The 23,999-nt window shown below is 65.7% G+C and overlaps 1 protein-coding gene across 1 annotated transcript; it reads left to right on the top strand.

The window, feature by feature from the left end:
- Window positions 1-3,193: 3,193 nt before the first annotated feature.
- LOC148590291 (uncharacterized) lies at window positions 3,194-16,531 on the top strand. The gene is made up of 10 exons (XM_088539225.1): window positions 3,194-3,368; window positions 5,330-5,481; window positions 6,560-6,662; window positions 8,239-8,488; window positions 10,118-10,227; window positions 12,043-12,181; window positions 13,191-14,344; window positions 14,474-14,541; window positions 15,118-16,403; window positions 16,450-16,531. Exons 1-10 carry the CDS (start codon window positions 3,194-3,196, stop codon window positions 16,529-16,531), a joined length of 3,519 nt encoding a protein of 1,172 aa, XP_088395351.1.
- The last annotated feature ends 7,468 nt before the right edge of the window (window positions 16,532-23,999 follow it).

Raw genomic sequence — 23,999 nt, 5'->3', positions numbered from 1 at the left:
GTTGGGGCCGCCCCGGACGCCTGGGCCCTTTGGGGGGGGGGAGGATGTGACAAAGGGGGGGGGGGGGGGGCGCGTGGGGACCCTCCTCATCCTCCCTGCGCCCCCCCCCCCCCACCCGCGCCCCGGACGCCTGGGCCCCTTTGGGGGGGGGGGAGGGGGTCGCTCCGTTGCCGCGGAAACCGCCCCCCTCCCCCGGCGACCGAGCGGGAGGGGCCCAGGCGTCCGAGCCCCCCCCCCCCCCCGCCCCAAAACCCGCGGGGGGGGGGGGAAGCGTCGGAGCCCCCCCCCACTTCACAGGGGGCCCAGGCGTCCGACCCTCCCCCCCTCCCCCTCCTCGCGCCCCCCCCCCCCCCGGGCAGGGGGCCCAGGCGTCCGGGCCGCCGCTCCCCCCCTCCCCCCCCCCTTCCCGGGCGCTATTTTTAGCCCCCGGCTCCTATTTTTAGCGCCGCGAATTCAGCGCCCAAATTTGGCAGCGGCGAAGACGGAGGGGGGGGGCGGGGCCTCGCGGGGGCTCCCGGACGCCTGGGCCCCTCCTCCCGCCCCCCCCCCGCGCGGAGGGAGGGGGAGGAGCCGCGGGGCGGGGCTTGGTCGGGGCTCCTGGACGCCGGGGCCCCCCCCGGAGAAAGGGGAGGGGGGAGATGGACCCCCCCCCCCTGTTGCACACGCGTCTTGCACGCGCATTGCACGTGGTCATGCACCTTGCACGCGCGCCTTGCACGTGTGTTGCACGTGGTCATGCACCTTGCACACGCACTTTGCACGCGCACATTGCACGTGCATTGCACGTGGTCATGTCCCTTGCACACGCATTTTGCACATGCATTGCATGCGGTCATGCACCTTGCACATGCACCTTGCACACGCGTTGCACGCGTGTTGCATGCGGTCATGCCCCTTGCACACGCATCTTGCACGCGCATTGCATGTGGTCATGCCCCTTGCACACGGACCTTGCACATGCGTTGCACACGTGTTGCATGCGGTCATGCCCCTTGCACACGCACTTTGCATGCGCATTGCACGTGGTCATGCACCTTGCACACGCACATTGCACGCGCACATTGCACGTGCATTGCACGTGGTCATGCCCCTTGCACACGCATTTTGCACATGCATTGCATGCGATCATGCCCCTTGCACACGCACTTTGCATGCGCATTGCACGTGGTCATGCCCCTTGCACACGCATCTTGCACGCGCATTGCATGTGGTCATGCCCCTTGCACATGGACCTTGCACATGCGTTGCACACGTGTTGCATGCGGTCATGCCCCTTGCACACGCACTTTGCACGCGCATTGCATGCGGTCATGCGCCTTGCACGCGCGCCTTGCACGTGTGTTGCACGTGGTCATGCCCCTTGCACATGCACATTGCACGCGCACATTGCACGTGCATTGCACGTGGTCATGCCCCTTGCACACGCATTTTGCACATGCATTGCACGTGGTCATGCCCCTTGCACACGCATTTTGCACATGCATTGCATGCGGTCATGCACCTTGCACATGCACCTTGCACACGTGTTGCATGCGGTCATGCCCCTTGCACACGCACTTTGCATGCGCATTGCATGCGGTCATGCACCTTGCACACGCGCCTTGCACGCGTGTTGCATGCGGCCATGTCCCTTGCACACGTGCCTTTGCATGCGCGTTGCATGCACACTGCACGCATGTCATGTGTGCATTGCACACATGTGTGGCACGCACCTCGCACACGTGTTGCACGCCCCTTGCACGCTCACGTTGCATGCATGTTGCATGCGGTCATGCCCCTTGCACGCGCACTGCACGCGTGTCGTGTGCACATTGCACAAGCACCTCGCACACGTGTTGCACGCCCCTTGCACGCGCACGTTGCATGGGCCTTGCACACGTGTTGAGCCCACGTCACACACGTGTCACCATTGACCCTCCCCATTGGCCCTCCCATTGATCCCTGCCCATCCCTTCACCCCTTCCATTGACCCCCTCCCTCTTCCATTGACCCTCCCCTCCCACTGACCCCCTCCCTCTTCCATGGATCCTCATAGAACGATCCCTTCCTTCCATTGACCCCGTCCCCACCATTTGACCCCCCCCATGCTCTTCCGTTGACCCCCTCCATTGACATTCCACTTCTATTGACCCCCCTCCCCACCGATTTACCCCTTCCATTGACCCTCTCCCTCTTCCATTGACCCCCTTCCCCATCGATTCACCCCTTCCATTGACCCTCTCCCTCTCCCATTGACCCTCCCCATCCCCATAGTGACCCCCTCCCCATCCATTGAGTCCCCCCTCCATTGACCCTCTCCTTCCATTGACCCTCCTGCCCCTATTGCCCCTTCCATTGACCCTCTCCATCTTCCGTTGACCCTCTCCCCATCGATTGACCCCCCCTCCACCGACCCTCTTCTTCCATTGACCCTCCCCTTCCATTGACCCCCTTCCCCAACGATTCACCCCTTCCATTGACCCTCTCCCTCTCCCATTGACCCTCCCCATCCCCATAGTGACCCCCTCCCCATGCATTGAGCCCCCTCCATTGACCCTCTCCTTCCATTGACCCTCCTGCCCCTATTGCCCCTTCCATTGACCCTCTCCATCTTCCGTTGACTCTCTCCCCATCAATTGACCCCCCTCCACCGACCCTCTTCTTCCATTGACCCTCCCCTTCCATTGACCCCCTTCCCAATCAATTCACCCCTTCCATTGACCCTCTCCCTCTTCCATTGACCCTCCCCATCTCCATAGTGACCCCCCCATCCAATGAGCCCCCCTCCATTGACCTTCTCCTTCCATTGACCCTCCTGCCCCTATTGCCCCTTCCATTGACCCTCTCCCTCTTCCATTGACCCTCCCCAACCCCCCTCTCCCTTCCTTGCGCCCCCTCCCCAATTCCAGCAATTCCCCCCCCTTATTCCAAGCGGGAAGGGGGGCGTGTCCCCCTCCTCCCTCCCACCCAATCAGCGCTAGCCCCGCCCCCCGCGCTGCCGCCACCATCTCCTATTTCGGAAGCGCCGCGGGGAGGGGAGGGGCGGAGGGGAAGGGGGGGGCCGAGGGGGGGGTCCCCGGCGACGTCACCGGTGACGCGGCCCTCGGCGGCGCCGCGCAGCCATTGGCGGGGGCGGGCGGTGACGCGGCGGTGACGCGCGGGGCGCGGGGGCCACATAAGGCGGCGGCGGCGGCGGCGGCGCCGGGGGGCCGCGATGCTCCGCTCCACCAAGGGCGCCTCCAAGGCCCGGCGGGACCAGATCAACGCGGAGATCCGGGCGCTCCGGGAGCTGCTGCCGCTGCCCGACGGCGACCGGCGCCGCCTCTCCTACCTGCACGTCATGGCGCTCGCCTGCGTCTACACCCGCAAGGGCGTCTGCCTGCAGCCCGGTGCGTGCGAGCGGCTCCGCGGAGGGCTCCGGGATCGGCTCCGGGATGGGCTCCGGCTCCGGGATCGGCTCCGGCTCCGGGATGGGCTCCGGGATGGGCTCCGGCTCCGGGATCGGCTCCGGGATGGGTACCAGCTCCAGGATGGGCTCTGGGATGGGCTCCAGCGCCGGGATGGGTACCAGCTCCAGGATGGGCTCCGGGATGGGCTCCGGCTCTGGGATGGGCTCCAGCTCCGGGATGGGTACCGGCTCCAGGATGGACTCTGGGATGGGTACCAGCTCCGAGATGGGCACCGGGATGGGTACCGGCTCCAGGATGGGCTCCGGGATGGGTACCGGCTCCAGGATGGGCACTGGCTCCAGGGTGGGCACTGGGATGGGTACCACGATGGGTACCGGCTCCAGGATGGACTCTGGGATGGGTACCGGCTCCGAGATGGGCACCGGGGTGGGTACCGGCTCCAGGATGGGCTCCGGGATGGGTACCGGCTCCAGGATGGGCTCCAGGATAGGCATCGGCTCCGGGATGGGCACCGGGACCAGTGCTGGGGTGGAGATGGGGATCAGGATAGGGATGGGAGCATGGATTGGATACGGGATGGAGGTGGGGACCGGGACCCGGCATGGGGACCGGGATGGGAGCAGGAGCTACAGGGGAAGAGGCAGCAGGACGGGGAAGCGACTGGGAAGCGGAGCTGGAGACGGGAGCGGGAGCGGGAGGAGCTGCAGGGATTGGAGCCGGGAGAGCGGGGACCAGGATCAGCACCATGGAGAGGGAGCGGGGACCGGGATCAGTACCATGGACAGGGACCGGGATCAGTACCATGGACAGGGATCGGGATCGGGGACCGGGATCAGCACCATGGACGGGGAGAGGGATCAGGGAGCGGGATCAGCACCATGGACAGGGAGCGGGGACCGAGATCAGCACCATGGACAGGGAGCGGGGACCGAGATCAGCACCATGGACAGGGACAGGGATACGGGATCAGCACCATGGACAGGGACGGGGGGACGGGATCAGCACCATGGACAGGGAGCGGGGACCGGGATCAGCACCGTGGACGGGGAGCGGGATCAGGGACCAGGACCAGGATTAGAGATCAGGGAGTGGAACCCGGGACCGGTATCAGGGGCAGGGATTGGAATCAGGGAGCAGGAATAGGGATCCGAGATCGGGGATCGGGACTGGGATCAGGGACAAGGACTCGAACCAGGAATCAGGGATCAGCAGCGTTGACAGGGACCAGGACCAGGGACCGGGATCAGCACCACGGACAGGGACCGGTATCAGGGACAGGGCCCGGATTAGGGATCAGGGACCGGTACTGGGATCAGGGACAGACACTGGACCCAGGGACCAGGATTAGGAACTGGGGACTGGGACTGAGATCAGGAACCGAGAACCGGGGATGGGAACCAGGATCAGGACCAGGGACAGAGACCAGGGACCTGGATGGGGACAGTGGGACCGGGGATCAGCACCAGGGATGGGACTGGGCTGGAATCCGGGAATGAGACCAGAGCCAGGACCAGGGCTGGGATCCGGTGCCTGGAACTGGGACCGCGATGGGGCAGTGGGGCTGGGGCTATGGCAGGGACGGGACTGGGGACACCCAGACTGGGACAGAACCGGCATCGGGATCAGCACCAGGATCATGGGCCAGATCCGGGATGTGGGGACAGGATGGGGCCTGGGGGACATCACCGTGTCCAGGATCGGGGGAGCGGGGGGTGAGAGAGGACTTGGACAAGGGGACAAGAGCGACTACGGGATGAGGAGGGGACAGGAGCCGGACCAAGACACGGATGGGCCCAGGATGCACCCGGGGCTCTGGGAACAGCGAAGAGCCTTTGGGTGCTGAGGGTCCATGGGGATATTGAGCCCATGGGGCCACCAAGGGGCCACCAAGGGTGCCCTTGGGTGCTGAGTCCCCCCCTTCGCGTGTCCCCCCCACCCAGGCCCGACACAGGGTGCCCTGGCGGAGCTGCTGGCGGGGCCGGAGCTGGACGACCTGGTGGCCTCTCTGCCCGGCTTCCTGCTGGTCTTCACCGGGGAGGGGAAACTCGTCTACATCTCCGAGAACGTGGCCCAGCACCTGGGACACTCCATGGTGCGCGGGGTGCAGGGACGGGGCGGCCGGGAGAGGGACGAGGGGTGGAGGGAGGTCCAGGGGGATGGAGGGAGGTCCAAGAGGATGGAGGGATGGAGGGAGGTCCAAGGGGATGGAGGGATGGAGGGATGGAGGGAGATCCAAGGGGATGGAGGAAGGTCCAAGGGGATGGAGGGATGGAGGGAGATCCAAGGGGATGGAGGGATGGAGGAAGGTCCAAGGGGATGGAGGGATGGAGGGAGGTCCAAGGGGATGGAGGGAGGTCCAAGGGGATGGAGGGATGGAGGGATGGAGGGAGATCCAAGGGGATGGAGGAAGGTCCAAGGGGATGGAGGGATGGAGGGAGGTCCAGGGGGATGGAGGGAGATCCAAGAGGATGGAGGGATGGAGGGAGATCCAAAGGGATGGAGGGATGGAGGGAGATCCAAGGGGATGGAGGAAGGTCCAAGGGGATGGAGGGATGGAGGGAGGTCCAAGGGGATGGAGGGAGGACCAGGGGGATGGAGGGGTGGAGAGAGGTCCTAGGAGGATGGAGGAAGGTCCAAGGGGATGGAGGAAGGTCCAAGGGGATGGAGGGATGGAGGGAGATCCAAGAGGATGGAGGAAGGTCCAAAGGGATGGAGGGAGATCCAAGAGGATGGAGGGATGGAGGGAGATCCAAGGGGATGGAGGGAGGTCCAAGGGGACGGAGGAAGATCCAAGGGGATGGAGGGATGGAGTGAGATCCAAGGGGATGGAGGGATGGAGGGACGTCCAAGAGGATGGAGGGATGGAGGGAGGTCCAAGAGGATGGAGGGATGGAGGGAGGTCCAAGGGGATGGAGGAAGGTCCAAGAGGATGGAGGGAGATCCAAGGGGATGGAGGGATGGAGAGAGGTCCTGGCAGTGTGGAGAGGTGGAAGAAGGTCCAAGAGAATGGAGGGAGGTCCTAGAGGATGGATAGATGCAGATGGGAAGTGATGGGCTGCAGATGGGTCCCATGGAGGGAGGAGGAGCCAGAGAAGGGTCTCGGGGCTGGGCAGAGGTTGGGGGTCCCAAGCGGTGCCAGGGGAGCCCCCCTGACTGACACCCACCCCCAGGTGGACCTGGTGGCCCAGGGCGACAGCCTCTACGACATCCTGGACCCCGCCGACCACCTGGCCGTGAGGACCCAGCTGGCCCTGCCCTGTCCCGGAGATGGAGGTGAGTGGGGACCGGGTCAACGCGGGGGACAGAGGATGGGAGGATGGAGGGACATGTGGAGAGATAGACTGGGGGTTGGGTGGATGAATGGATGGATGCATGGATCAATGGATGGATGGGTAGTTGGATGGACGGATGGATGAATGGATGCATGGATGGATGGGCAGATGTTTGGATGGATGAATAGTTGTATGGATGGATGAACAGACGGATGGATGGATGAATGGATGGATGGATGGATGAATGGATGGATGGATGGATGAATGGATGGATGGATGGGTGGGTGGATGGATGAATGGATGGATGGATGGATGAATGGATGGATGGATGGGTGGGTGGATGGATGGACGGATAGTTGATGGATGGATAGATGGATGGTTGGATGAATGGACGGTTGGATGGAGGATAGTTGCATGGGATGGATGGATGGATAGATAGTTGGGTGGATGGATGAACGGATGGATGGATGGATGCATGGATGCATGGATGGACGGACAGTTGGATGGATGGATAGTTGGATGGCAGGATGGACACGTGGATGAACGGTTGGATGGATGGATAGTTGGAGGGGGGGATGGACACATGGATGGATGGATGGACAGATGTTTGGTTGGATGGGTGGGTGGATGGACGGGTGGACATGGATGGATGGGTAGTTGGACGACAGGATGGACACATGGATGGACGGTTGGATGGATGGATGGGCGGACAGGTGTTTGGTTGGATGGGTGGATTGATGGATGGTTGGATGAATAGACGGATGGATGGATAGTTGGATGGTGGGATGGACATGTGGATGGACGGTTGGATGGATGGATGGATGGATGGATAGTTGGATGGATGAACGGACAGATGCATGGATGCATGGATGGATGGGTGGATGGACGGTTCGATGGATGGATGGATGGATGGATGTTTGTTTGGATGGGTGGATGGGTGAATGGATGGATGGATGGATGGATGGATGGATGGATGGATGGATGGATGGATGGATGTTTGTTTGTATGGGTGGATGGGTGGATGGACGTTTCGATGGTTGGAGGGATGGATGGATGGATGGATGGATGGATGGATGGATGGATGAATGGATGTTTGGTTGGATGGACACGGATGGATGGGTAGTTGGATGACAGGATGGACACATGGATGGATGGTTGGATGGATGGATGGGTGGATGGATGGATGGGTGGATGGATGGATGGGCGGATGGATGGATGGATGGATGGGCGGATGCTAGGTTAGACGGGTGGATGGATGAATGGATGTTTGGTTGGATGGACACGGATGGATGGGTAGTTGGATGACAGGATGGACACATGGATGGATGGTTGGATGGATGGATGGGTGGATGGATGGATGGGCGGATGGATGGATGGATGGATGGATGGGCGGATGCTTGGTTAGACGGGTGGATGGATGCATGGATGGACGGATGGCTAATCAGATAGCGGGATGGATGGGCAGATGGGTGGACAGACGGGTGCCAGACGAGGCACCAGCCACGCGGGCACCCCGGGGTGGCACTTTGGCCACCGTCCCCCCTCCGCTGACCCCCTCTTGTCCCTTCCACCCCCAGAGCGCCTCCTGCGCTGCCGCTTCTCCACGGCCAAGGCGGCGCGGCGCCAGAGCGGCGGCAACAAACTGGTGCTGCTGCGGGGCCGGTTCCGCGCGCCGGGGCCCCGCGGCGCCGCCCGGCCCGTCTTCGTGGCCTTCTGCTCCCCGCTGGAGCCGCGGCCCCGCGGCGCCGCCGCCGCCGACTCGCTGCTCCTGGCCTCCTTCGAGACCTGCCACGCCAGGGACCTGGCGCTGCTCGACGCCTCCGAGAGGTGCGGAGGGGCCCCGGCGTCCGGGAGCGCGGGGGGGATCCTATGGGGGTGGTGGCCCAGGGGGTGGATGGTCTTCTGGGGGGGGGACCAGCACCCAAGGACCCAGGTGTCCCCATTCCCGTGGATCCACATGGCCAAGTGTCCCCACTCACATGGACCCAGGTGTCCTGGTGTCCCCATTCCCAAGGACCCACATGGCCAAGTGTCCCCACTCCCATGATGAGGGTGTCCTGGCGTCCCCATTCCCAAGGATCCCCATGGCCATGTGCCCCCACTCCAATGGACCCAGGTGTCCCCATTCCCAAGGATCCCATGACCAAGTGTCCCCACCCCGATGACAAGGGTGTCCTGGTGTCCTCATTTCCATGGATCCAGGTGTCCTGGTATCCCCATTCCCAAGGACCCAGATGTCCTCTGTTCCCATTCCCAAGGATCCACATGGCCAAGTGTCCCCACCCCGATGACAAGGGTGTCCTGGTGTCCCCATTTCCATGGATCCAGGTGTCCTGGTATCCCCATTCCCAAGGACCCAGATGTCCTCTGTTCCCATTCCCAAGGATCCACATGGCCAAGTGTCCCCACTCCCATGACAAGGGTGTCCTGGTGTCCCCATGTCCATGGATCCAGGTGTCCTGGTGTCCCCATTCCCATGGACGCAGATGTCCTGTGTCCCCATTCCCATGGACGCAGATGTCCTGGTGCCCCCATTCCCAAGGATCCACATGCCCAAGTGTCCCCACTCCAATGGACCCAGGTGTCCTGGTGTCCCCATTCCCAAGGACCCACATGGCCAAGTGTCCCCACTCCCATGATGAGGGTGCCCTGGTGTCCCCATTCCCATGACAAGGGTGTCCTGGTGTCCCTACACCCATGGATCCAGGTGTCCCGCTGTCCCCATTCCCAAGGACCCCATGGCCAAGTGTCCCCACTCCCATGATGAGGGTGTCCTGGTGTCCCCATTCCCATGGATCCAGGAGTCCTGGTATCCCCATTCCCAAGGACCCAGATGTCCTCTGTTCCCATTCCCAAGGACCCACATGCCCAAGTGTCCCCACGCCCATGACAAGGGTGTCCTGATGTCCCCATTCCCATGGACCCAGGTGTCCTGGCATTCCCATTCCCAAGGACCCCATGGCCAAGTGTCCCCACTCCCATGATGAGGGTGCCCTGGTGTCCCCATTCCCATGACAAGGGTGTCCTGGTGACCCTACACCCATGGATCCAGGTGTCCCGCTGTCCCCATTCCCAAGGACCCCATGGCCAAGTGTCCCCATGACGTGGGTGCCCTGGTGTCCCCATTCCCATGACGAGGGTGCCCTGGTGTCCCCACTCCAATGGACCCAGGTGTCCTGGTGTCCCTACACCCAAGGACCCACATGGCCAAGTGTCCCCACTCCCATGATGAGGGTGCCCTGGTGTCCCCATTCCCATGACAAGGGTGCCCTGGTGTCCCCACTCCAATGGACCCAGATGTCCTGTGTCCCCACTCCCATGACGAGGGTGCCCTGGTGTCCCCACTCCCACAGACCCCGATGTCCTGGTGTCCCCCCACCCGAGGCTGCTCCCGCGGGTCCCCACGCGGGGTGGGCGCTCCGGGCACCCATGGGTGCTGTCCCCCCCCCCCCGCAGTGTCCTGTTCCACCTGGGCTTCGGGGCGCCGGAGCTGCGGGGCCGCTCCTGGTACGGGCTGCTGCACCCGGACGACCTGCAGCACGTGGCCACCCGGCACCTGCGGCTCGGTGAGGACCCCTCCCGGTGTCCCCTGCCCCGAGGACACCGTGTCCCCCATCCTAACGTCCCCGAGGACACCATGTCCCCATCCCGATGTCCCTGAGGACACGGTGTCCCCATCCCAATGTCCTCGAGGACACGGTGTCCCCACCCCAGTGTCTCCAAGGGCCTGGTGTCCCCCATCCCAACATTCCCCGAATCCCGGTGTCCCCCCTGTCCCCAAGGACCTGGTGTCCCCCATCCCAATGTCCCCAAGGGCCTGGTGTCCCCCATCCCCACGTCCCCCAAATCCTGGTGTCCCCCATCCCCACGTCCCCCGAATCCTGGTGTCCCCCATCTCAATGTCCCCAAGGTCCTGGTGTCCCCCATCCCCATGTCCTCCGAATCCCGGTGTCCCCATCCCAATGTCCCCAAGATCCTGGTGTCTCCCATCCCCACGTCCTCCGAATCCTGGTGTCCCCCATCCCGATGTCCCTAAGGTCCTGGTGTCCCCCATCCCCACGTCCCCCGAATCCCGGTGTCCCCATCCCAATGTCCTCCAAGGTCCTGGTGTCTCCCATCCCCACGTCCCTCAAATCCCAGTGGCCCCCATCTCAATGTCCCCAAGGTCCTGGTGTCCCCCATCCCCACGTCCCCCGAATCCTGGTGTCCCCCATCTCAATGTCCCCAAGGTCCTGGTGTCCCCCATCCCCACGTCCCCCGAATCCTGGTGTCCCCCATCCCAATGTCCCCAAGGTCCTGGTGTCCCCCATCCCCACGTCCCCCAAATCCTGGTGTCCCCCATCCCGATGTCCCTAAGGTCCTGGTGTCCCCCATCCCCACGTCCCCCGAATCCTGGTGTCCCCATCCCAATGTCCCCCAAATCGCGGTGTCCCCAGCCCAATGTCCTGAAGGACCTGGTGTCCCCATCCCAGGGTCCCTTGAATCCCCGTGTCCCCCATCCCAGGGTCCCCGAGGACACGGTGTCCCCATGCCAGGGTCCCCAAGGGCCTGGTGTCCCCCATGTCCCCGAGGACACGGTGTCCCCCATCCCAGTGTCCCCAAGGACAGTGTCCCCATCCCAGTGTCCCCAAGGACACGGTGTCCCCATCCCAATGTCCTCAAATCCTGGTGTCCCCCATCCCAATGTCCCCAAATGCTGGTGGCCCCCATCTCAACATCCCCAAGGTCCTGGTGTCCCCCATCCCCATGTCCTCCAAATCCCGGAGTCCCCATCCCAATGTCCCCAAGGACCTGGTGTCCTCATCCCAATGTCCTCCAAGGTCCTGGTGTCCCCCATCCCCACGTCCCCCAAATCCTGGTGTCCCCCATCCCAATGTCCCCAAATGCTGGTGGCCCCCATCTCAACATCCCCAAGGTCCTGGTGTCCCCCATCCCCACGTCCCCCGAATCCTGGTGTCCCCCCTCTCAACATCCCCAAGGTCCTGGTGTCCCCCATCCCCATGTCCCCCGAATCCCGGTGTCCCCATCCCAATGTCCCCAAGGACCTGGTGTCCTCATCCCAATGTCCTCCAAGGTCCTGGTGCCCCCCATCCCAACATCCCCCAAATCCCGGTGTCCCCCATCCCCATGTCCCCAAGGGCCCCATCCCCATGAGCCCAGTTGTGTCCCCAAGGGGTCTCAGCATCCCTATGTCCCCAAGGTCTCGTGTCCCTTCATGCCAATGTCCCCAAGGGCTCCCACCCCCTCCTGTCCCCAACAGCCCCTCGTCCCCAAACACCCCCACCCCCCCCGTCCCCAAGGGTGCTCCAGGGTGTCCCCCCCCCCCACCAAGGGTGGCGTCGCTGTCACCCGCTGTCCCCAACGTCCCCGTGTCCCCGCAGCGGGGGCGGCGCCCGAGGGCCGCGCCGAGATGGTGGCCCGGCTGCAGCGCAAGGACGGCCTGGGCTGGACCTGGGTCTACGCCCTGGTGCGGCCCGAGGGCCCCGACGGGCCCCTGCTGGGCCACAACTTCGTCATCAGGTGAGGGGCCCAGGCGTCCGGGGGGCCCCAACCCTGGGAACACGGGTGTCCCCAACCCCGGGGGCCCAGGTGTCCCCAACCCCGGGGGCCCAGGTGTCCAGGTGTCCCCAATTCCAGGAATCCAGGTGTCCCCAACCCCGGGAACCCAGGTGTCCAGGTGTCCCCAACCCCGGGAACACGGGTGTCCCCAACCCTGGGGGCCCAGGTGTCCGGGTGTCCCCAACCCCAGGAACACGGGTGTCCCCAACCCTGGGAACCCAAGTGTCCCCATCCCCAGGGGCCCAGGTGTCCGGGGGGCCCCAATCCCAGGAATCCAGGTGTCCCCAACCCCGGAAATCCAGGTGTCCCCAACCCCAGGGGCCCAGGCGTCCGGGTGTCCCCAACCCCAGGAACACGGGTGTCCCCAACCCCAGGGGCCCAGGTGTCCGGGTGTCCCCAACCCCAGAAACACGGGTGTCCCCAACCCTGAGAACCCAAGTGTCCCCATCCCCAGGGGCCCAGGTGTCCGGGGGGCCCCAATCCCAGGAATCCAGGTGTCCCCAACCCCGGGAACCCAGGTGTCCAGGTGTCCCCAACCCCGGGAACACGGGTGTCCCCAACCCCAAGGGCCCAGGCGTCCGGGTGTCCCCAACCCTCGAAATCCAGGTGTCCCCAACCCCAGGGGCCCAGGCATCTGGGTGTCCCCAACCCCAGAAACACGGGTGTCCCCAACCCTGGGAACCCAAGTGTCCCCATCCCCAGGGGCCCAGGTGTCCGGGTGTCCCCAACCCCGGAAATCCAGGTGTCCGGGTGTCCCCAACCCCAGGAACACGGGTGTCCCCAACCCTGGGAACCCAAGTGTCCCCATCCCCAGGGGCCCAGGTGTCCGGGTGTCCCCAACCCCGGAAATCCAGGTGTCCCCAACCCCAGAAACATGGGTGTCCCCAACCCCAGGGGCCCAGGCGTCCGGGTGTCCCCAACCCCAGGGGCCCAGGTGTCCCTGGGTGACCCGGCACCCTGTCACCCGCAGCGAGGCCGAGGCCTGGTGCCTCCGGCAGCAGTTGGAGGCCGAAGCCCCCCCGGCCCCGCTGGGCCCCCCGGAGCCTCCCCTGGGCCCCGGCCTCGACTTCCCCGGCCTCGACTTCCCCGGCGGCCGAGCGGGCGCCGGCGACCTCGGCCTGGGCGCCAACGTGGGCGTCAACGTGGGCGTCAACGTGGGGCCCAACGTGGGCGTCAACGTGGGCGTCAACATCGGCCCCGCCAACGTGGGCGTCAACATCGCGCCCAACATCGGCGCCAACGGCGTCACCGTCAGACCCAACCTCGGACCCAACGGCGTCACCATCGGCCCCAACCTTGGACCCAACGGCGTCAACGTCGGTGCCAACCTTGGACCCAACGGCGTCACCATCGGCCCCAACCTTGGACCCAACAGTGTCAACGTTGGTGCCAACCTTGGACCCAACGGTGTCACCATCGCCCCCAATCTTGGGCCCAACGGTGTCAATGTCGGTGCCAACCTTGGACCCAACAGTGTCAACGTTGGTGCCAACATTGGACCCAACGGCATCACCATTGGCCCCAATGTTGGACCCAACGGCGTCAATGTCAGCGCCAACCTTGGACCCAACGGCGTCACCATCAGCCCCAACAGCGTCAACATTGGCACCAACTTTGGACCCAACAGTGTCACCATCGGCCCCAATGTTGGACCCAACGGAGTCAACGTTGGTGCCAACCTTGGACCCAACGGCGTCACCGTCGGCCCCAACCTCGGTGCCAACGTTGGCCTGGGCGTTGGAGCCACCATCGGAGTTGACGTCGACCTCGGCGCTGACGTCGGTCCCGCTCTGGCCTCCGGCATCGGACTCGATCTCAGCGCCGGAGCCAACGCGGCCACCGGCTTTGGCTCCGGAGCCGACGTTGGCCCCGGTCTCCGAGGTGGCCTCGGACTCGATCTCGGAGACGACATCGGACTGAGCATTGGGGCTGAAATGGACTCCGGTCTCGGCGCCAGCATCGGACTTGGCGTCGGCACCGATATTGGACCGGACCTGGGATCTGGCATCGGACTTGGCCTCGGAGGTGACGCCGGCCCTCGATTCGGAGCCGCCCTTGGAGCCCATGCGGGACGCCGGTTCGGAGCTGACGTCGGAGCGGCCCTGGGCCCCGCTCTGGGGCTCGGTGACAACGGGGGACCTCGTCTTGGCATCGGATCGGCCGTCGGGATCAGCGTCGGCGCCGACAGGGGACCCCGGTTCGGAGCCGGGGTGGCCTCAAGGGCTGGAGCCACCAATGCGGGACCTGCCCCAGGATCCGCAGTGGGATCCACCATCGGATCGGCCGTCGGGATCAGCGTGGGCACCGGGCTCGAGGCCACCATGGGAGACACCATCGCGTCCACCATTGACCTTGGCATTGACACCGACCTTGGACCCGATCTTGATGCCACCATGAGGCCCAGTGTTGGACCCGTCATTGGCACCAACCTTGGATCCAATCCTGACCCCACCATGAGATCCAACCTTGGACCCACTGTTGGTGCCAACCTTGGACCTGCTCTTGATGCCCCCATGAGACCCAACTTTGATGCCAACCTTGGACCTGCTCTTGATGCCCCCATGAGACCCAACGTTGATGCCAACCTTGGACCTACTGTTGACCCCACCATGAGACCCAACCTTGGACCTACTGTTGGTGCCAACCTTGGACCTGCTCTTGACTCTACCATGAGACTCAACGTTGGTGCTAACCTTGGACCTGCTCTTGACCCCACCATGAGACCCAACGTTGGATCCTCCATTGGCCCCAACCTTGGACCTGCTCTTGATGCCCCCATGAGACCCAACATTGGTGCTGACCTCGGATCTACTCTTGACTCCACCATGAGACCCAACCTTGGACCTACTGTTGGTGCCAACCTTAGACCTGCTCTTGACCCCACCATGAGACCCAACCTTGGACTCTCTGTTGGTGCCAACCTTGGACCTGCTCTTGACGTCCCCATGGGACCCAATGTTGGATCCTCCATTGGCCCCAACCTTGGACCTGCTCTTGACTCCACCATGAGACCCAATCTTGGACCCACTGTTGGTCCCAAGCTTGGACCTACTCTTGACTCTACCATGAGAACCAACATTGGTGCCAACCTTGGACCTGCTGTTGACCCCACCATGAGACCCAACCTTGGTCCTGCTCTTGATGCCCCCATGAGACCCAATCTTGGACTCTCTGTTGGTGCCAACCTTGGACCTACTCTTGACTCTACCATGAGACCCAACATTGGTGCCAACCTTGGACCTACTCTTGACCCTACCATGAGACCAAACGTTGGATCCTCTATTGGCCCCAACCTTGGCCCTGCTCTTGACTCCACCATGAGACCCAACCTTGGACCTGCTGTTGACCCCACCATGAGATCCAACATTGGATCCTCCATTGGCCCCAACCTTGGACCTGCTCTCGACGTCCCCATGAGACCCAACGTTGGATCCTCCATCGGCCCCAACCTTGGACCTACTCTTGAGCCCACCATGAGACCCAACGTTGGATCCTCCATTGGCCCTACTCTTGATGTCCCCATGAGACCCAACCTTGGTGCCAACCTTGGACCTGCTCTTGACGTCCCCATGAGACCCAATGTTGATGCCAACCTTGGACCTACTCTTGACTCTACCATGAGACCCAACATTGGATCCTCCATCGGCGCCAACCTTGGACCTGCTCTTGACCCCACCAAGAGACCCAACCTTGGACTCTCTGTTAGTGCCAACCTTGGACCTACTCTTGACTCTACCATGAGACCCAACGTTGGATCCTCCATCGGCGCCAACCTTGGACCTGCTCTTGACCCCACCAAGAGACCCAACCTTGGACTCTCTGTTGGTGCCAACCTTGGACCTACTCTTGACTCTACCATGAGACCCAACGTTGGATCCTCCATTGGCCCCGCTCTTGACGCCCCCATGAGACCCAACCTTGGACTCTCTGTTGGTGCCAACGTTGGACCTGCTCTCGACGCCCCCATGAGACCCAACGTTGGCTCCTCCATCGGCCCTGCTCTCGACGCCCCCATGAGACCCAACGTTGGCCTCAACCTTGGCCCTGCTCTCGACGCCCCCATGAGACCCAACGTTGGCTCCTCCACCGGCCCCGCTCCCGACGCCCCCCCGCGCCCCCCCGCGGCGGTGCCGGGCGTCACGGGGGAGGCCCCGGGGGCGGCGGCCGAGACCTGGACCCCCCCGTACACCCCCCGCCAGGCGCCGCCTTTCGCCTTCGGCCCCCCGGAGCCCCCCGAGGCGGCGCCCGAGAAGCTGCCCCCGAGTCCCGAGAGCCCCGGGGGGCCCCGGGCGCCGCCCGTTGCCCTCCTGACGCCGGAGACGTCGCCGCCCCCCGAGGGGCCCCCCCGGCGGCGCCCGGCGCGGCGGGGGCCCAGGCGTCCGGGCGGCGGCGCCGCCGGCCCCCCCCGGCCCCCCCCGGCCCGGTCGCCCCGCGACCCCTTCGCTGAGTTGTATCAACTCCCCCGGAGCCGCCTCCAGGACGCCTTCCGCCAAGGTGCGCGCGCCCGGACGCCGGGGCCCTCCCGGATACCGGGGACACTTGGGATCATCCCCTCCTGGATGCTGGGGCCCCTTGGGATCATCCCCTCCTGGATGCTGGGGCCCTTTGGGATCAGCCCCGGGGACACTGGGGACCTTTGGGATCATCCCCCTCCAGACACCGGGGCCCTTTGGGATCATTCCCTGTTGGACCCCGGGGCCCTTTGGGATCATCCCCCGGACACCAGGGCCCCTTTGGGATCATCCCCCCGGACGCCGGGGCCCCTCGGGATCATTCCCTCCCGGACACCAGGGCCCCTTGGGATTGGTGCCCCCCGGACGCCAGGGCCCCTTTGGGATCATTCCCTCCCGGACACCAGGAACCTTCTGGGATCATCCCCCACCCCGGACGCCAGGGCCCTTTGGGATCATCCTCCCCTTATGCCAGGGCCCCTTTGGGATTGGTGTCCCCCGGACGCCAGGGCCCCTTTGGGATTGGTGTCTTCCTGGATGCCAGGGCCCCTTTGGGATCATCCCCCCGGACCCTGGGGCCCTTTGGGATCATCCCCCTCCGGACACTGGGGCTCCTTGGGATCATTCCCTGTTGGACACCAGGGCCCCTTGGGATCATCCCCCCGGACGCCAGGGCCCCTTGGGATCATCCCCCGGACGCCGGGGCCCTTTGGGATCATTCCCTGTTGGACACCAGGGCCCTTTGGGATCATCCCCCCGGACACCAGGGCCCCTTTGGGATCATCCCCCGGACACCAGGGCCCTTTGGGATCATCCCCCGGACGCCAGGGCCCCTTTGGGATCATCCCCCCCCTCCGGACACCAGGGCCCCTTTGGGATCATCCCCCCCCTCCGGACACCAGGGCCCCTTTGGGATCATCCCCCCCGGACACCAGGGCCCCTTTGGGATCATCCCCCGGACACCAGGGCCCTTTGGGATCATCCCCCCGGACACCAGGGCCCCTTGGGATCATTCCCCTCCGGACACTGGGGCTCCTTGGGATCACTCCCTGTTGGACACCAGGGCCCCTTTGGGATCATCCCCCGGACACCAGGGCCCCTTTGGGATCATCCCCCTCCGGACACCAGGGCCCCTTGGGATCATCCCCCCGGACACCAGGGCCCCTTTGGGATCATCCCCCGGACACCAGGGCCCCTTTGGGATCATCCCCCCGGACACCAGGGCCCCTTTGGGATCATCCCCTGGACGCCAGGGCCCCTTTGGGATCATCCCCCTCCGGACACCAGGGCCCCTTTGGGATCATCCCCCCGGACACCAGGGCCCCTTGGGATCATCCCCCCGGACGCCGGGGCCCTTTGGGATCATCCCCCTCCGGACACCAGGGCCCCTTTGGGATCATTCCCTCCCGGACACCAGGGCCCCTTTGGGATCATCCCCCGGACACCAGGGCCCCTTTGGGATCATCCCCCTCCGGACACCAGGGCCCCTTTGGGATCATCCCCCGGACACCGGGGCCCCTTTGGGATCATCCCCCCGGACACCAGGGCCCTTTGGGATCATCCCCCGGACACCAGGGCCCCTTTGGGATCATCCCCCCGGACACCAGGGCCCCTTTGGGATCATCCCCCGGACACCGGGGCCCCTTTGGGATCATTCCCCTCCGGACACCAGGGCCCTTTGGGATCATCCCCCTCCGGACACCAGGGCCCCTTGGGATCATCCCCCCGGACACTGGGGCCCTTTGGGATCATCCCCCGGACACCAGGGCCCTTTGGGATCATCCCCCTCCGGACACCAGGGCCCCTTTGGGATCACCCCCCCGGACACCAGGGCCCCTTGGGATCATTGCCCGGACACCAGGGCCCCTTTGGGATCATCCCCCCGGACACCAGGGCCCCTTTGGAATCATCCTCCCCTTATGCCAGGGCCCCTTTGGGATCATCCCCCCGGACACCAGGGCCCCTTTGGGATCATCCCCCGGACACCGGGGCCCCTTTGGGATCATCCCCCCGGACACCGGGGCCCTTTGGGATCATTCCCTGCTGGACACCGGGGCCCTTTGGGATCATCCCCCCGGACGCCAGGGCCCCTTTGGGATCATCCCCCTCCGGACACCAGGGCCCCTTTGGGATCATCCCCCCGGACACCAGGGCCCCTTTGGGATCATCCCCCGGACACCAGGGCCCCTTTGGGATCATCCCCCCGGACACCAGGGCCCTTTGGGATCATCCCCCGGACACCAGGGCCCCTTTGGGATCATCCCCCTCCGGACACCGGGGCCCCTTTGGGATCATCCCCCTGGACACCAGGGCCCCTTTGGGATCATCCCCCCGGACACCAGGGCCCTTTGGGATCATCCCCCGGACACCAGGGCCCCTTTGGGATCATCCCCCGGACGCCGGGGCCCCTTTGGGGGGGCTGCAGGGCCCCGGTCCCCAAGTTACTGGGCAGGATGGGGGGGGGGGTGTCCAGGACGCCTGGGCCCCTCCACGATTTGGGGGGGGTCAGGGGGGGACATCCCGGTGCCACCCGGACGCCGGGGCCCCCTGACCCCCCCCCCCCCCGTTGTCCTTGTCCCCCCCCCGCAGGCGGGAGCGCCCCCTCGTTGTGACCTAAGTCTGTGACGCGACTTGCCCCCAGTATGGCACATTGCCATGTCCCCCCCCGCCGGCCCCCCCGGCGCCTGCCGCTAATTTAACTCGTAACGAGTCTCTTTGGTAATTGGGGGGGGGCCGCGTGCCCCCCTCCCCCCCCCCCCCCCCCCGCACCCGGACGCCTGGGCCCCTCTCGGGCCGCTCTGCCCTTAAAGGAGGTGCCCCCCCCCCCATTGTCCCCAATGTCCCCTCCATTGTCACCTCCCCCCCCGGACGCCTGGGCCCCTCTTGGGCCCCCCCCCATTGTCCCCAATGTCCCCTCCATTGTCACCTCCCCCCCCGGACGCCTGGGCCCCTCTCGGGCCGCTCTGCCCTTAAAGGAGGTGCCCCCCCCCCCATTGTCCCCAATGTCCCCTGTTCTCCCCTCCCATTGTCACCCCCCCCATTGTCACCTCCCCCCCCCCGGACGCCTGGGCCCCTCTTGGGCTCCCCCCCATTGTCCCCAATGTCCCCTGTTCTTCTCCCCCATTGTCACCCCCCCCATTGTCCCCAATGTCCCCTGTTCTCCCCTCCCATTGTCACCCCCCCATTGTCACCTCCCCCCCCCGGACGCCTGGGCCCTTCTTGGGCCCCCCCCATTGTCCCCAATGTCCCCTGTTCTTCCCCCCCATTGTCACCTCCCCCCCCGGACGCCTGGGCCCCTCTCGGGCCGCTCTGCCCTTAAAGGAGGTGCCCCCCCCCCCCATTGTCCCCAATGTCCCCTGTTCTCCCCCCTCCCACCCCTATTGTCACCCCCCCATTGTCCCCAATGTCCCCTGTTCTCCCCTCCCATTGTCACCCCCCCCCCGGACGCCTGGGCCCCTCTCGGGCCCCCCCCCATTGTCCCCAATGTCCCCTGTTCTCCCCCCTCCCACCCCTATTGTCACCCCCCCATTGTCCCCAATGTCCCCTGTTCTTCCCCCCCATTGTCACCCCCCCCGGACGCCTGGGCCCCTCTCGGGCCCCCCCCCCATTGTCCCCAATGTCCCCTGTTCTCCCCCCTCCCACCCCTATTGTCACCCCCCCATTGTCCCCAATGTCCCCTGTTCTCCCCCCTCCCACCCCTATTGTCACCCCCCCCCCCCCGGACGCCTGGGCCCCTCTCGGCCCCCCCCCCATTGTCCCCAATGTCCCCTGTTCTCCCCCCTCCCACCCCTATTGTCACCCCCCCGGACGCCTGGGCCCCTCTGCCCTTAAAGGAGGTGCCCCCCCCCATTGTCCGCAATGTCCCCTGTTCTCCCCTCCCATTGTCACCCCCTCATTGTCACCTCCCCCCCCGGACGCCTGGGCCCCTCTTGGGCCCCCCCCCCATTGTCCCCAATGTCCCCTGTTCTCCCCCTCCCACCCCTATTGTCACCCCCCCATTGTCCCCAATGTCCCCTGTTCTCCCCTCCCATTGTCACCCCCTCCCCGGACGCCTGGGCCCCTCTTGGGACCCCCCCCATTGTCCCCAATGTCCCCTGTTCTCCCCTCCCATTGTCACCTCCCCCCCGGACGCCTGGGCCCCTCTCGGGCCCCCCCCATTGTCCCCAATGTCCCCTGTTCTCCCCCCTCCCACCCCTATTGTCACCTCCCCCCCGGACGCCTGGGCCCCTCTGCCCTTAAAAGAGGTGCCCCCCCCCATTGTCCCCAATGTCCCTAATCGGGGGCTCCATGTCCCCAATGTCCCCCCCCCCAATGTCCCCTCCCCAGGGACAGAGCCGCGCGGTGGCTCCATGTCCCCAATGTCCCCAACGAGGGGACCAAGCTGGTTCATGGTCCCCAATGTCCCCAAGACCCCCCCCCCCACCCCGGGGACCTGAGGTCCCCGATGTCCCCAATGTCCCCAATGTCCCCAATGTCCCCAACGTCCCGGACTGTGACACGTCGCGACCCGATGGCACCGGCACCAAGGACGCGACGCGGCCGGATGTCCCCGATGTCCCCAACGCCAGCGAGAGACGTCGGGGCTCGATGTCCCCAATGTCCCCAACCCGACGGCCTGGGACACGACTCGATGTCCCCAACGTCCCCAACGTCCCCAACCTGATGGACTGGGACCTGCAGAGCTGGATGTCCCCAACGTCCCCAACCCGACGGACTGGGACACGTCTCGATGTCCCCAACGTCCCCAAGGCGACCAAGGGACATCACAGCTCGATGTCCCCAACCCGATGGCCTGGGCGGAGCTGGATGTCCCCAAAGTCCCCAACCCGATGGACTGGGACACGTCTCGATGTCCCCAGCGTCCCCAATGTCCCCAACCCGACGGACTGGGACACGTCTCGATGTCCCCAACGTCCCCAACGCGACCAAGGGACATTGCAGCTCGATGTCCCCAACCCGATGGCCTGAGATGAGTGGAGCTGGATGTCCCCAATGTCCCCAACCCAATGGACTGGGACACATCTCGATGTCCCCAACGTCCCCGATGTCCCCAACGTCCCCAATGTCCCCAACCCAATGGACCGGGACCTGCGGAGCTGGATGTCCCCAATGTCCCCAACCCGATGGCCTGGGACACGTCTCGATGTCCCCAACGTCCCCAACGTCCCCAACGTCCCCAACCCAATGGACTGGGACCTGCGGAGCTGGATGTCCCCAACGTCCCCAACCCGATGGACTGGGACACATCTCGATGTCCCCAACGTCCCCAACGTCCCCAACCTGATGGACTGGGACAAGTGGAGCTGGATGTCCCCAATGTCCCCCATGCGACCAAGGGACATCACGACTCCATGTCCCCAATGTCCCCAACCCGATGGACTGGGACGAGCGGAGCTGGATGTCCCCAACGTCCCCAATGTCCCCAACCCGACGGACTGAGACCTGGCGTCCCCCAGAGGGACATGGGCGCCTTGTCCCCAATGTCCCCAATGTCCCCAACGTCCCCAACGTCCCCACCTCGACGGACTGAGCCCCATAACGGCCCGATGTCCCCAACGTCCCCAATGTCCCCAATGTCCCCAACGTCCCCAATGTCCCCAACGTCCCCAACGTCCCCAGTGTCCCCAATGTCCCCAATGTCCCCACCTCGACGGACTGAGCCCCATAATGGCCCGATGTCCCCAACGTCCCCAACGTCCCCGATGTCCCCAACGTCCCCAATGTCCCCAACGTCCCAACTCAAGGGACAGAGCCCCCCCCCCCGCACTGTCCCCAATGCCCCCCCCCCCCCCAATGTCCCCAAGGGAGGGGACGGGCCCCCCCCCCCGTGTCCCCTCGTTGTCCCCCGGGCTTTGGGGACGTCCCCGCGGCCACCGGGCAATAAAAGAGGTGACGAATCGGAGCGGCGGCTGCTTCCGGCGCGGGGGGCGGGGAAACGAGGCAACGCCCCGCCCATTGGCCCCGCCCCCGGCCCCGCCCCCGGCTCCCGGCCACGCCCCTGGCGTCTGGTCCCGCCCCTGGCTCCTGGCCCCGCCCCTGGTTCCCGGCGCCGCCGCGGACTCTTTGGCCCCGCCCCGGGTTCCCGGCCCCGCCCCCGGGCTCCTGGCCCCGCCCCGGGCTCCTCCCCGGGCTCCCCAGCCCCGCCCGGGACTCCCGGCCCCGCCCCTGCCTCCTGGCCCCGCCCCCGGCTCCCGGCCCCGCCCCCGGCTCCCGGCCCCGCCGCGGCCGCCTGGCCCCGCCCCCGGCTCCCGGCCCCGCCCGGGACTCCCGGCCCCGCCCCTGCCCTTGGCCCCGCCCCGGGCTCCCGGCCCCGCCCCGCGCATGCGCGGACGCTCCCGGCTCGGCTGCGCGGTGAGACCCGGCCCTGCGGCGCGAACCGCCCCCCCCCGCCCCACGGAAACGGGTCCCGTTAAACCCCCCCCCCGCGCCCAAGGGGGCCCCCTGCCCCATAGGGCCCCATAGGGACCCATAGGGACCCATAGGGCCCCATAGGGACCCCCTGCCCCATAGCGGGTCCCGGGGGCCGCGTGGGCGTCCCCTGCTCTATAGGCGCCCCCTGGTCCCTGCCCCATAGCAGGTCCTATGGTGCCCCCTGCACCCACACGTGTCCCCTGCCCCATAGGCGTCCTTGCCCCATAGGTTTCCCCCTGCCCCACAGGTGCCCCTGCCCCGTAGCGGGTCCTGGTGGCCCCATAGGTGCCCCTGCCCCATAGGCACCCGTGCCCCATAGGTTCCCCCCGCCCCATAGCACTCCTGCCCCATAGCACCCCTGTCCCATAGGTTTCCCCCGCCCCATAGCACCCTGCCCCATAGCGCCCCCGCCCCACAGCACCCCTGCCCCATAGCACCCTTCCCCATAGCCCCCCCACCCCATAGCACCCCCGCCCCATAGCACCCCTGCCCCATAGCCCCCCCACCCCATAGCACCCCTGCCCCATAGCACCCCGCCCCATAGCACTCTGCCCCATAGGCACCCGTGCCCCATAGCCTCCCCCCGCCCCATAGCACCCTGCCCCATAGCCCCCACCCCATAGCTCCCCGCCCCACAGCACCCCTGTCCCATAGGTTCCTCCCGCCCCATAGCACCCTGCCCCATAGCGCCTCAGCCCATAGCACCTCACCCCATAGCACCCTGCCCCATAGGCACTCCCCGCCCCATAGCACCCTGCCCCATAGGCACTCCCCGCCCCATAGCACCCTGCCCCATAGCACCCCCACCCCATAGCTCCCCACCCCATAGCACCCCCACCCCATAGCACCCCCACCCCATAGCATCCCACCCCATAGCACCCTGCCCCATAGCACCCTGCCCCACAGCACCCTGCCCC

This window comes from Tinamus guttatus, unplaced genomic scaffold (genome assembly GCF_059628265.1).
Source record: "Tinamus guttatus ecotype Peru unplaced genomic scaffold, ASM5962826v1 Tinamus_guttatus_pri_ptg001504l, whole genome shotgun sequence".
NCBI lineage: Eukaryota > Metazoa > Chordata > Aves > Tinamiformes > Tinamidae > Tinamus > Tinamus guttatus.
Note: the sequence above shows the minus strand (reverse complement) of the source record. Positions and strands in the feature narration are given on the sequence as shown.

Excerpts from the sequence above, each read along its gene's own strand:
- LOC148590291 (XM_088539225.1), top strand. The coding sequence starts at position 3,194 with ATGCTCCGCTCCACCAAGGGCGCCTCCAAGGCCCGGCGGGACCAGATC. Across the intron at positions 3,369-5,329 it reads GGGCGTCTGCCTGCAGCCCG|GCCCGACACAGGGTGCCCTG; the intron begins GTGCGTGCGAGC and ends CCCCCCACCCAG. Across the intron at positions 5,482-6,559 it reads AGCACCTGGGACACTCCATG|GTGGACCTGGTGGCCCAGGG; the intron begins GTGCGCGGGGTG and ends ACCCACCCCCAG.